Source organism: Durotheca rogersii (genome assembly GCF_024521655.1).
Source record: "Durotheca rogersii strain YMJ 92031201 chromosome Unknown GGS23scaffold_3, whole genome shotgun sequence".
Classification (NCBI taxonomy): Eukaryota; Fungi; Ascomycota; class Sordariomycetes; order Xylariales; family Xylariaceae; genus Durotheca; species Durotheca rogersii.
The window spans coordinates 2471544-2482669 of NW_026251234.1; the positions used below are offsets into that span (position 1 = coordinate 2471544).

The 11126-nt window shown below is 56.5% G+C and overlaps 2 protein-coding genes across 2 annotated transcripts; one reads left to right on the top strand and one right to left on the bottom strand.

Annotated features, from left to right (window-relative positions):
* Positions 1-20: 20 nt before the first annotated feature.
* Positions 21-2089, top strand: GGS23DRAFT_301331 (guanine deaminase). The gene is made up of 2 exons (XM_051512725.1): positions 21-412; positions 508-2089. Exons 1-2 carry the CDS (start codon positions 160-162, stop codon positions 1740-1742), a joined length of 1488 nt encoding a protein of 495 aa, XP_051375737.1. The 5' UTR covers positions 21-159; the 3' UTR covers positions 1743-2089.
* Positions 1976-8790, bottom strand: GGS23DRAFT_615709 (beta subunit of fatty acid synthase; the record flags this gene model as incomplete). The annotated part of the gene is made up of 2 exons (XM_051520732.1): positions 1976-3542; positions 3591-8790. 2 exons carry the CDS (start codon positions 8788-8790, stop codon positions 2437-2439), a joined length of 6306 nt encoding a protein of 2101 aa, XP_051375738.1. The 3' UTR covers positions 1976-2436.
* Between the last annotated feature and the right edge of the window lie 2336 nt (positions 8791-11126).

Sequence of the window (11126 nt, forward strand, 5' to 3'; positions counted from 1 at the left end):
TCGCCTCGCGTTGGTGACGTCTCACCAAATCCGCACCTGAGGGGTCGGCGGTGAAGTCGGGAGACCTACACTCGAGGCCTTATGAGAGACCTCGTCTCTTCTGCATCCGGGCTTGTCTGAAGAGGACCGAGGGGGCGCAGCGGGACTACCAGGCCCACCATGGCTGCTTCGCCGAGTCAGAAGAACCAGCTGTTCCTGGGCCTGTTCATACACAGTATCAGGCTCGGCGAGCTGCAATACCTGCACGATGCTGCGGTCTGCGTCGACAAGGGTGGCAAGATCGTTGCCGTCGAGCTTCCGTGCGATCAGGAGAAAGCCGAGGATAAGCTGTATCCCTCGCTAGGCTGGACGCCTGGCGACGTGCTCGTCACCGCCGCAAAGGACGGCCAGTTCTTCTTCCCCGGCTTCGTAGGTACGCAATCGAGATCGACCGACTCCGCGACCTCGTCCTCCTAATACCTCGGCCGCCACCTCCCCCCTTTGCCAACCCTGCTAACCGGCAACTAGACACGCACCTCCATGCGCCGCAGTACCCGAACGTAGGCATATTCGGCAAGTCGACGCTGCTCGACTGGCTGAACACCTACACCTTCCCGATGGAGGCCTCGATGGCGGAGCTGCCTCGCGCGCGGCGGGTGTACGCGCGCTGCGTCCGGCGCACGCTGGCCCACGGGACCACGACGGCCGCCTACTTCGCGACCATAGACGTGGCCGCGACGAACCTGCTCGCGGACCTGTGCCTCGCCGCGGGACAGCGCGCCTTCGTCGGCCGCGTGTGCATGGACCGCCTCGGGCCGGAGTACTACCTCGACGCGTCGCCGGCGGCGGCGGCCGCCGCCGCGCGCGCCAGCATCGACCACATCCGCACCATCGACCCGGGGTTCGCGCTCGTCAGCCCCGTGCTGACGCCGCGGTTCGCGCCCGCCTGCAGCGCGGCCGCGCTTGCGGAGCTCGGCGCGCTCCGCCGCGAGACCGGCCTGCCCGTCCAGACGCACGTCTCGGAGAACGCGGACGAGGTCGCGCTCGTGGCGCGCCTGTTCCCCGGGCACGCGTCCTACGCGGAGGTGTACGACGCCCACGGCCTGCTCGAGGGCGGCCGCACTATCCTCGCCCACGCCGTCCACCTCACCGACGCCGAGGCCGACCTCGTCGCGCGCCGCCGCGCCGGCGTCGCCCACTGCCCCTGCAGCAACACGGCCCTGACGAGCGGCGAGGCCCCCGTGCGCTGGCTGCTGGACAAGGGCATCGCCGTCGGCCTCGGCACCGACATGAGCGGCGGCTACAGCCCCAGCGTGCTCGAGGCCGCGCGGCAGACCGTCCTCGTGTCGAACCACCTCGCCATGCCGGCCGCCGCCGCCGGAGTCGAGAGAGCGCCGGACAGCCACCGCCAGCCGCCCGACGATAACGAGCGTGCGAGGGCTAAGCTTAGCGTCGAAGAGGTGCTGCACCTGGCGACGCGGGGCGGCGCCGAGGTGGTCGGGCTGAGCGACCGGGTCGGCGGGTTCGAGGCGGGCAAGGAGTGGGACGCGCAGCTGATCGGCCTCGCGGCGGTGCCCGACGGCGGCGGCGAGGAGGACGGGGGCCGAGCGGGGGCGGGGGCGGCGGACGAGGGAAATGTCGACGTCTTCGGCTGGGAGACGTGGGAGGACCGCGTGGCCAAGTGGGTGTTCGGCGGCGACGACCGCAACGTCCGCAAGGTCTGGGTGCGCGGACGGCTGGTGCACTCGCGGTCGCCGTCGTGAGGTGAGACGGGGCGTGTGCTGGGAAGGATACATACCACTGCTCCTCGTGTCCGTCCCCCCCTCCCCTCCCCCCCCCCCACGTGAGGCACCGGATACAATACGCGCCATACATACCTATACACATGCGCTACGCGCACAACACGTACACAGACAGGCTCGTCCGATACGAGGGATTATTCACGTACCTTAGGTACATATATGTAGGTACTGTTCGACGAAGAGCCTTTGCAGGCCTTTCGCTACACGTGCACATACACATACACATACACACACGCACATACGGAGCACGGGGTGAGGGGGCTCACACCTCACACCTCGGTTTAGACTTGTTGTAGAATGCCCGATATGTTGGCACAGCTTCACCTAAATCTCCCCGTGCCTGACGTGACATCTTTCTCTACGTTGATCATTATTCGGCATAGAAGTCCCGAGTGATGAAAAAAATCGAGAAACCCTTGTTTTGAAAGTCCATTATCTGCTCGGGGGGGCCAGATCCATCGAGTATGCCTTTGGTTTATATCGAGACTTAAGTACAAAAAAGATGCCCCAAGACAACCGCTGCTCCCCCCCGCCGCTCTTCCGCCGTTATTAACAACATAGCGCATTAGGGTCCTAGGAAAGTACGGGACGAAATCTCGAGCTAAATACACGCACCTCCCGCCATCTAGACACTTGGGCGGTTGACTGAGCGCACTCATGAGCTGCCGTTGACCTGAACGGGGGGCGTGCTGATGCCATTGACACCGTTACTATCGTCTTGGTAGCTGTCCCAATCTTGTAGGATCTGTGCGATCTTGGGAGAGCCCGTCAGATCGTACACGTTCTGGAAGTACTCCTTCGTGAGCTCGAAGGGCCGAGCAGTCACGTTAGGAATATACTTTCCGACCAGTTTGGCCGGATCGATCGAGGTCTTGTGGATCTTCTTCAGGAGGATGTTTCTGAAAGGCTTTACACCTGACCGCAAGAAGGTGGAGTGGAATGGCACGTCGATGCCTTTGAGAGGGATCGTGGCAAACCCCCTCTGTAGTTCGAGCGGTTTGGGTTTCTCCAACGTTTTCTGGGCACAGTTCTTGATGATCTCTACAAGGTGGGCCTTCACCTCGTCGATGCTCAGGTCCTGGCGGAACTGGTTGATATCCACCTTCTGGATCTTCAAGAAATTCGTCACACCGGTGAGCGTGTCCAGTGCGCGCAGATCGCCAGCGCAAACATACTGTAAATTAGCGATGTTGTAGTTGACAATCTCCAGAAGCCAACCGGTCTCTTCGGCAATGTTACTGACGACGAAACGGAGGGCCCCTTCACCAAAGGTATTAGAAATTCGGCTAGGGTTAACGGCACACATCGAATAGTTTGAACGGCCTTGGACGTCTCGTTCGACTGCAACTTGCATGGTTAGTCCGCGGTAGAAAACGACCGAAACCAGAGATTCGATAGGCAATACATCTGCCAAGGCTGCCAAGGCAGAGTACTCGCCAAGAGAATGGCCAGCAAAGGTACTATCTCGCGGCACAAGACCCTTGGCGTTCATATCCTCGAAACTAGCCTTCTCCATGAGAGTAAGGGAAGGCTGCGTGAACTGTGTTGCCGAAAGCAGGCCCGTAGGCGATCGATACGTGTACATCGTTGTCTTCTCATCGATCTCCTTGAAAATGCGTTCCGACTTGATGGTGCCGTCTGCAGCGACAGTTTCGAAGTTCATCTGCATATAGTTCTCGCGGATGATTTTCCCGCGCGGGCCGCCGAAGTGAATAGTCAGCTCCTTCGGGTTATTTTTCACGATGTTTAAGATGGAGAAACCTGACGAATCGTTAGTGGATATCACGAGGAATGGCGGATCCAACTTACCATATGTATCTAAGAGATACTTATCTGCCCTGTCCCACACCTCCTTGGCTACAGGGCTGGTATTGTACAGATCCATACCCATGCCCTGTTCTTGAGAACCCTGACCAGTGAATACATATGCTGTGACGGGCTGCTCGACTTCAGCTTCTCCCAAGAGCACATTTTCCTCAGTCTCCTCATTGATGGCCTCGACCTTGATGATTTTGCGGCCGCCAACCATGCCGACGTGCTGAAGCTTGACTTGAATGTCGTCGTTGGGAAGAACCATGCCGACTAGGGAAGCGTGGTAGCTGCGGACACGGCCGATGTTGTTCTCGGCAGCCCACGTTTCTACTAGGCTACGCACCGCGGCGCTGGTGTACATGCCATGGGTAATGGTGCCAGGAAGGTTGGCGTAACTGGAGAAAACACGAGACACGTGTATGGGATTGAAGTCGCCGGATACCTTCGCGTAAGTCTCGTTCGACGCCGGCGCCTTAAGCTGCAAGGGGGTCTTTCCACTAAGAGGGATGGGATTCTCGAAGTTGATGGGCTGCTCGATAGAGGAACCATGACGTTCGAGGTAATCGACAACAGGGTTGCCGTGAGACGAGCCAGCTTCGTAGTCGACGCTCGCGACTTGAATGACCTCCTTGGTGGGAAGCTCGAGAAGAACTTGGCCGCGGGTCTCGACGCTGCTGAAGACCGTCTTGTTCTTGAACTTGTAGAAACTTTGCAGACGGAACGTCAACGTCTGACCAAGTAGTTCGATGTCGTTTCTGTCGAATTGGATCCAGTCCTTAGACTTCAACACGGCTACGTCCTTCGAGGTTTCAAGGTGGATTTGCATCGGCGTTTCCAGTTTTCGTTGGAAAGTATTCTCGTAGTCAGTGTAGACGCCACGGTATAAGAACTGAGATGTGACCTCCATGACGGCCTTGCCATCTCTGTAGATCGTGCCACAAACTTCAACCATCTTGCCGGAATCCTGGTTGATTACGGCGTTGATTTGAGCTGTCGTCTTAACTTCGTCTCCTTTCTTTAGGGGGTCGGCGCCCGGCATCATTCGGAAGCCGTTGGAGAGGTGCACGAGCTTCAGGAGGTCGCCGTCGATCTTCCGGGGGAATATGGGTTTGGTAATGGCTTTCCATCCGACAACGATAGCGAAGTCCATTGGGGCAAACGTTACCTTACCAGGGCGATCGACGAACGCTTCGCCAGTGTTGCCGACGGCGTGCACGAAATCGTTTATGTCTTCCTTGGTGATAGTAGTCCGGCCCCCGTCAAATTTGCTGGTGACAGGAGCATCGAGGTCGAGTTCCTCCTCCCCAAACCACGCCCGCCAGTAGAATTCCTTGATCCGGTCATTTCGACCTTCCATTACCTCGTGGATTGGCGCGTATCCTGCTTCAGGGTGGTAGGTAAATCGGAGTGGCAGCGATACTGGCTTCCCCAGAGCCGACGTGTCCTTGATCATACTGACGACTATCTCGCTCTGGCCGTCTAGCTTGACCTCAATTACGTCGACGTAATGATTATGTCGCGGCTGTTCACGAACAACGATCGACGTTTTGGTTGGATCATTAGGATACAGAATTTCGACAAACAGGCCACGAACAGGCGCGAAGATCCTCTTCATCGGGTTTGTCTGGTACTTATTGCCCTGCACAAAGACCTCCGAGGTGAACAAGGCGTGGCGCCAATTGCGGTTAGGTCCCGCTAGAAGCGCCAGCCAACTGTCGAGGGAGGGAAGCGCGACACCGGGAGATGACGAGAGGCGGTATGTGTTCTTGTGTTGGTCGTACGATACCGTGAGGCTATCGATATCCAACGGCATCTCGGTATCGATAAGTTTGCCGCCAAAGTACTCAATGGTCGGGATCGATTCAGGTTTATCTGCATAGACATCCCGTGTCAGGTTGGCTATGTGGGTGTTGTGTATGCCATCCAGTATGTCTTTAATGGGCTCGTCAAGGACGGTTGAGTATTTGACTGCGGTGGGGCCCTGTAGAATACAAGTACGGCCGACGTCTTGACCGATGACTGCTGCGAGATCCTCAGATTGCCATAGCGAATCTTTCTTGAAAAAGAACTCGAAGTTTTCGTCCAGAGACGGGACAAAAGTTACTGGCTTCTGGCCGCGGCGCCGGCAGAGAAGCAGAAAGTGCTGAACGTCCTGTGCATTGATGATCTGGGTCTCGGCCTCGGGATACTGAGAAAGCACTCTTTCCACGGTAGAAAACGGCTCGTTGAGCTCGGAATAACTCTGTAGATGGGACGCCTGGCCGGCGCTGGAGGTGAAGCGTTCTTCGACACGGTGAATGAGGTCTCCCGTTAGCCTCGCGAATGACGGATCGATCCATCGTGCCTCATGTTTGACGTAGAGAAGATCAACCATTCTCCTTATGACCTCTCCGTAAGTCATATCCTCAAGGTCGACGGTCTGCCCAGCTTTGTTTCGACCAAACCAGACTTTCTGGAAGTCGTCGTTCAACTTCGTGATGATATAGTCACGGTTTTTCTTGAGCTCGGCGACGCGTTTCTCCTTTGGCAAGCTGAATATTTTTTGGTCCATTTCTGCCCAGAAGCGGACGCCTCGCGTTGCGAGTTTGTGGATGGGCTCACCCATCTCCGATCGGACGGTGATAACTCCACCGGCCGGCCCCTTGTATGTCCTCTCCCATTGATCATCGCCGAGCCCCTCGGCGTCTACGATGGCCTGTTTAGCAGCTCTGCTTGTGTGCGCTTCCTTGGCGACCATCATGCGACTGCCGAACAGGCAGCCGTCGTAGGGCATAGGCGGATAGCCGTACTTCTTAGACCACTCGCCCGTGAGGTACGGATACGTGTCTTCGGCGCCGCCGAAACCGCTACCGGCAACCAATATGATGTTATCCGACCGTCGGATGCGTGCATACATTTGCAGGATCGGTTGGTGGAAGTCCTCGAATGAGTGGTGGCCACCTCCTCGACCACCAGTCCACTGTAATATTACGGGGAATGTCGGGTTCGCCTTGGCGATATTAATAACAGCTTGAATTGCTTCTATAGAGCCTGGCTTGAAGGCAATGTGCTTCAGGCCGAGGGTCTCTATGTATTCCTGAGCGACCTCAATAGAGGGCACGCCGGCGCCGATAGTGAGGCCCTCAATAGGGACGCCCTCGGCTCGAAGACGGCCGAGAAGGGGAATCTGCCACGCCATGGCCCTAGGGTTGACATAGATCAGGTTAATGGTAATTCCTCGTCCAGCAGGGATTTCCTTCTCAATCTTGGATAAGGCATTGGTTAACGTCTTGCCGTTATAATAACCGCCACCAGCTAATTCGATGTGATATCCGGCGTTCATTGTTGCGGCGACAAAATCCCACGCCACGGTAGATGGTGTCATACCAGCAACCATGATCGGCGGTACGCCAAGTAATCTGCTCATCTTCGTGTCGACATAGGTTTGACCGCTTGACGTCTTAACTAGCCGCGGGCCGTATTCTTTAACCCAGTCATTGGCGTACACCACTGCATGCTCCTCGTCCCTGTCGAAGAGCTCGGACTTGTAGCCTACTTCCTGGACTGCCCCGTCGATGGTTCCAGCTAGAATGACACGCACACCGGTTCCCTCCTTGTTGCGACTCGTCAAAATTCCAAGACCCGATATGCCACCGGGTCCAAAATCTAGCACGTGGGTCGCCCCCGGGAATATGGTTGCCTTTTCCCAGTTGACGGGATCTCGGGTGATCATGCGAACCAAGGAGGGGACGATATTGCCAGTAACTTCATCCCTGAGGTCCGCGCCAGTACAAGTGTTGTACACGGCCACTCCCAGGGACGACGAGTCAATGTTGATATCCTTGAGGTCCTCGTCGATGAGTGTTGTTGCGTCGGTAAGATATTGGCTGTGGAAGGGCGCGGTGATAGGCAAGAAGCGGTTGACAAATCGTACTTTACGCTCCGTGTAAGGAATTCTAGTCTGATCGAGGCCAGTAGGCGCTTTAACCTTTCGCAGCTGCAGGTTCAGCCCATACAGAGAAATGGGCGGCCCGGTAACAACCATATTTCTAGGGCTGTTGACAAGGGATATGGCGATGTGACGATCTTCGGGGAGGTATTGGTTCGTCGCATCTACATGTTTCTGGACCTCGCTTTGTGCCAAGTCTCGAATGCTTAACATGGGTGTCGGATCACCTTCGCCATTATCGATCGAGTCTTGCAGCATAACGGGAGTTAGGGATGTCCTAGGGAACACTTGCTGACTACGGGCGCCGATCCAGAAGAGAATGGTAAGGGCATCCTTTGCCAGCTTGTCGTAGGACTCCCACGAATCTGCGGCAGCGGTAGCTGCTGCGACGATGATGCCCTGGGAATGGCCAGTCGCGCCGCGTATGCGCTCTCGTAGTATACCCGGATGGACGCCAAGGCCCTTCCCGAGAACTTGGTAGTGGCATAGCTGCACCAATCCGATGAGAGGCAGGCTCACGGGGGCAGATATGAGATACTGGGGGTCGGGAGTGGTGTCTGGTGAGCGCAACCATTCCATCACATCGAGCCCCTTGGCGTACAACTTGTCTGCTCGGGGGTCCATGGCGAGGTTGTGAAGCAGATCCGCGGACGCTACGACAAGCTCGCCGACGAACGAAGGATAGGTCCGGTACACCTCGCGGAGCTCGTCGAAATACTCAATGATGTTTCCCTGGCCACCAAATATGCTGTATAGTGTAGCATTCCCCTCATCGGCCGCTCTCAAGAGTGCGGATTCATGCGGTCTGATGGCACGGTTCGCCACCGAGCGAGCCGCAAAATAGCACCGGACAACGTTGACTTGTTTCGCGAGGATGCCGGGTAGGTTCTTTGCTAGAGTGTGGACATCATTCCCGCGAAGGAACATGCGCTCGAACTCGTTGAGAACGAGCTTCAAGACCTCTTCGTACGAACCCTGAGCGTCATCCTCCCCTTCCTCAACCTCGTTGGCGACAAACCCCATGTATCTCGCGACCAGCTCGGGCACCGAGGAGGGCTCGTCGTCTAGGGCCAATTCGTCCGTCGGCGCTGGCAGGCCGGCGGTGAATCGGTCTCTGAGCTGCGACGCATGAAAATGGAGGCCAGTAGGGACGAGAAACGAGGCATCGAGGGATCCATGCCCGAGCGTAAGAGGTCGGAGGGATGACGAAGATCGGGGAGTCGAGACCCCCGTCTGGGGGCCTGTGCCGGCGGTGCCAGTACCGTACATAATTCGGCGCGCCCCACGAGCGCGGGTGAGGGACAGGTATACCTAGAGCAGCGAGGCCCCCGCGATATATTAGCCACGAGAAGAGGCATTCGAGCACGCCGTGGGAAGTAGATATCGTTCCCACCTACTTATGATTACCTCCGTAAACTCAATGAAGAGCAGAAGATGTCGATTTCGTAGCCAAGGCAGCGGTTTTGCTGTCTAGTTTCTTCGAGGGGATGCGGGACGCCTTTTTTTCTCGAGGAGAGAGAGAGAGCTCGCAGGAGGGCGGCAGGGAGGATCCTAATTCAGGATCAGGACGAGGAACCTCGCAGACAACAAGACGGGCTGGGCGGGCGAAGACCGAGGAGTCCTCTGCCGCGGTAATGACAGTACGGGGAGACGGATTTAGAGGAGTGTAGGACCCTCGAGAAGACGTTCTATTTCACAGCTTCACGATGGAGGAGGGTGAGAGTAGGTCTGATTTTGGGTTGGGCAGAGCGGGTCTGAATTCTAGACAAATTTCCTCCCGGTGGCATCGCCGACATGCAAGAAGTTGCTGCTGCCACTCACGGCTCGTTGTGTGCACCTACCCCCTGTCGGGGCGGGACTCGAGAGCGAGTTCCACCCAACGCACACGCTCAAAGCATCAGGTTAGGTACCTACGTACTGCACGGTACCTGGGTACCTTGCCATGTTGCGGCCACAACGGCGCTCGCCAACAAAAAAAAAAAAAGGGGGGGGGTGCGAAGGAATGAAAGAAGGAAAAAAAAAATTAGTCAACATCTTGTTGGGAGTTGTTTTACGCTAGGCACGTTAAGGTGTTGCACCCATCTACCGTGGAGGAGGGGTGACAGCTCCCTCTAGCCAACCTGTGTATCATCAATGTAAATGCATACGCACGCCGGTCCTCACCATTCCATCCCACCAATCCACGAATCCACGAGAATTCAAGCCCGTAGAGACGATGTTGTGATAAGCCTGAAAAAGTACCGGTACTTGCCATACTAGGGCGCATTTGGTGCTCGCCTACCAACTCGTGCATACATTACTGTGTGGCCTCCGGCTCGTATCCGTGTAGTAGCTGTCTCAGGTCGCCTTGCTCTCTACGTACGTTAGATATTACCTCTTATATGAACTACGCGTCTCCTTCGCGTCTACGTGCATATGTGTGGCTGAGGCAGTAGCTCTCGTTGTCTCGCGGAAATGAGCTTCGCGACCCCGACCAGTAAGAGTGTCTCAAAGCAGGCTTCTGGACTGGTGTCTTATTTCCTCGTCGCCATCGTCAGCTGGTTCGCAGGTCGAGTAATGCTGCATAGTAAGAGCGGCAAAGGACAGACAGGAGCTGTGCAGTGAAGCTGATGGGAAAATATTAACGGATTCGGCCTCGGCTCGGCGGCCTCGAAAGGAGGATAGGGTTCCCCTTGTGCCATGTCTCAGTCGATGTCGTCGCCGATGGGTCTCGCCCTCTCGGGGAGATGATGCAATGTGGAGGCAGGCGATGTACGTAGAAGATTGAGATGACGGGGTGACCAATAGTAGTAAGCTAGCCGTCTGCGCAGTGACCCGTCGCCAGGTCTCATCATTATCAAGTGCGTCATGCAATAGGAAATGCCTACTGAGTACATATATACCGAGGCATGTCGTTCGCCGAGATGATCGTATTGCGATCGGACGAAGACCGGGTGTGCAGATCTGCATAGCTGCGTTTTCACAGCCGTCTATTGTCGGCCGGTCATCTTCGAATGTCTGGATGTAGGTATGGATATGCGTGCATGCAACGCGTGCTGCCCGCATACTACAAAGCACGACAGACAATGTGCATGCTCAGTTCGTCAGCCACCTCTTCTGCAACCCTAGGAGGTATCGGTACTTGTGCTGCGGCAATGCCACCCCACGGGACCCGTGGACCCCATGTAAATTCCCGCCAAGGCCAGCCAGTAGCAACCACAGGGTAGCGGGTACCTACCTGGGTCAGCGATCCCGACCAGACCTGGTGGTGGGGTGTATGGGGGGGAACTGGGGCATCACGAAACAGGATTGTATGAGTATACCTACCTTGCCATTGGCGCCCGCCGTTACAATATTAAAGGCTCTTGGTGACGCTGTGTGCCTGATGCAGGTGCTATCCAATGCAATACCTATCGCTAAGGTGTCTCGCGGCCCTACGCACGTTGGGTATATGTGTATAGCTGAGGCAGGCTCGTACAATACAATATCCGCTGGGCTGCCTTAGGGTACCTAGGTAGGTAGGTTACTAAGTGTGGACGACCCCCTAACCCGCGCATTTTCGGCCAGCAGTCTCTATCAGGACAGATACAGCACCTCGTAGAAGACTACCTACGGCACCCAAGGTT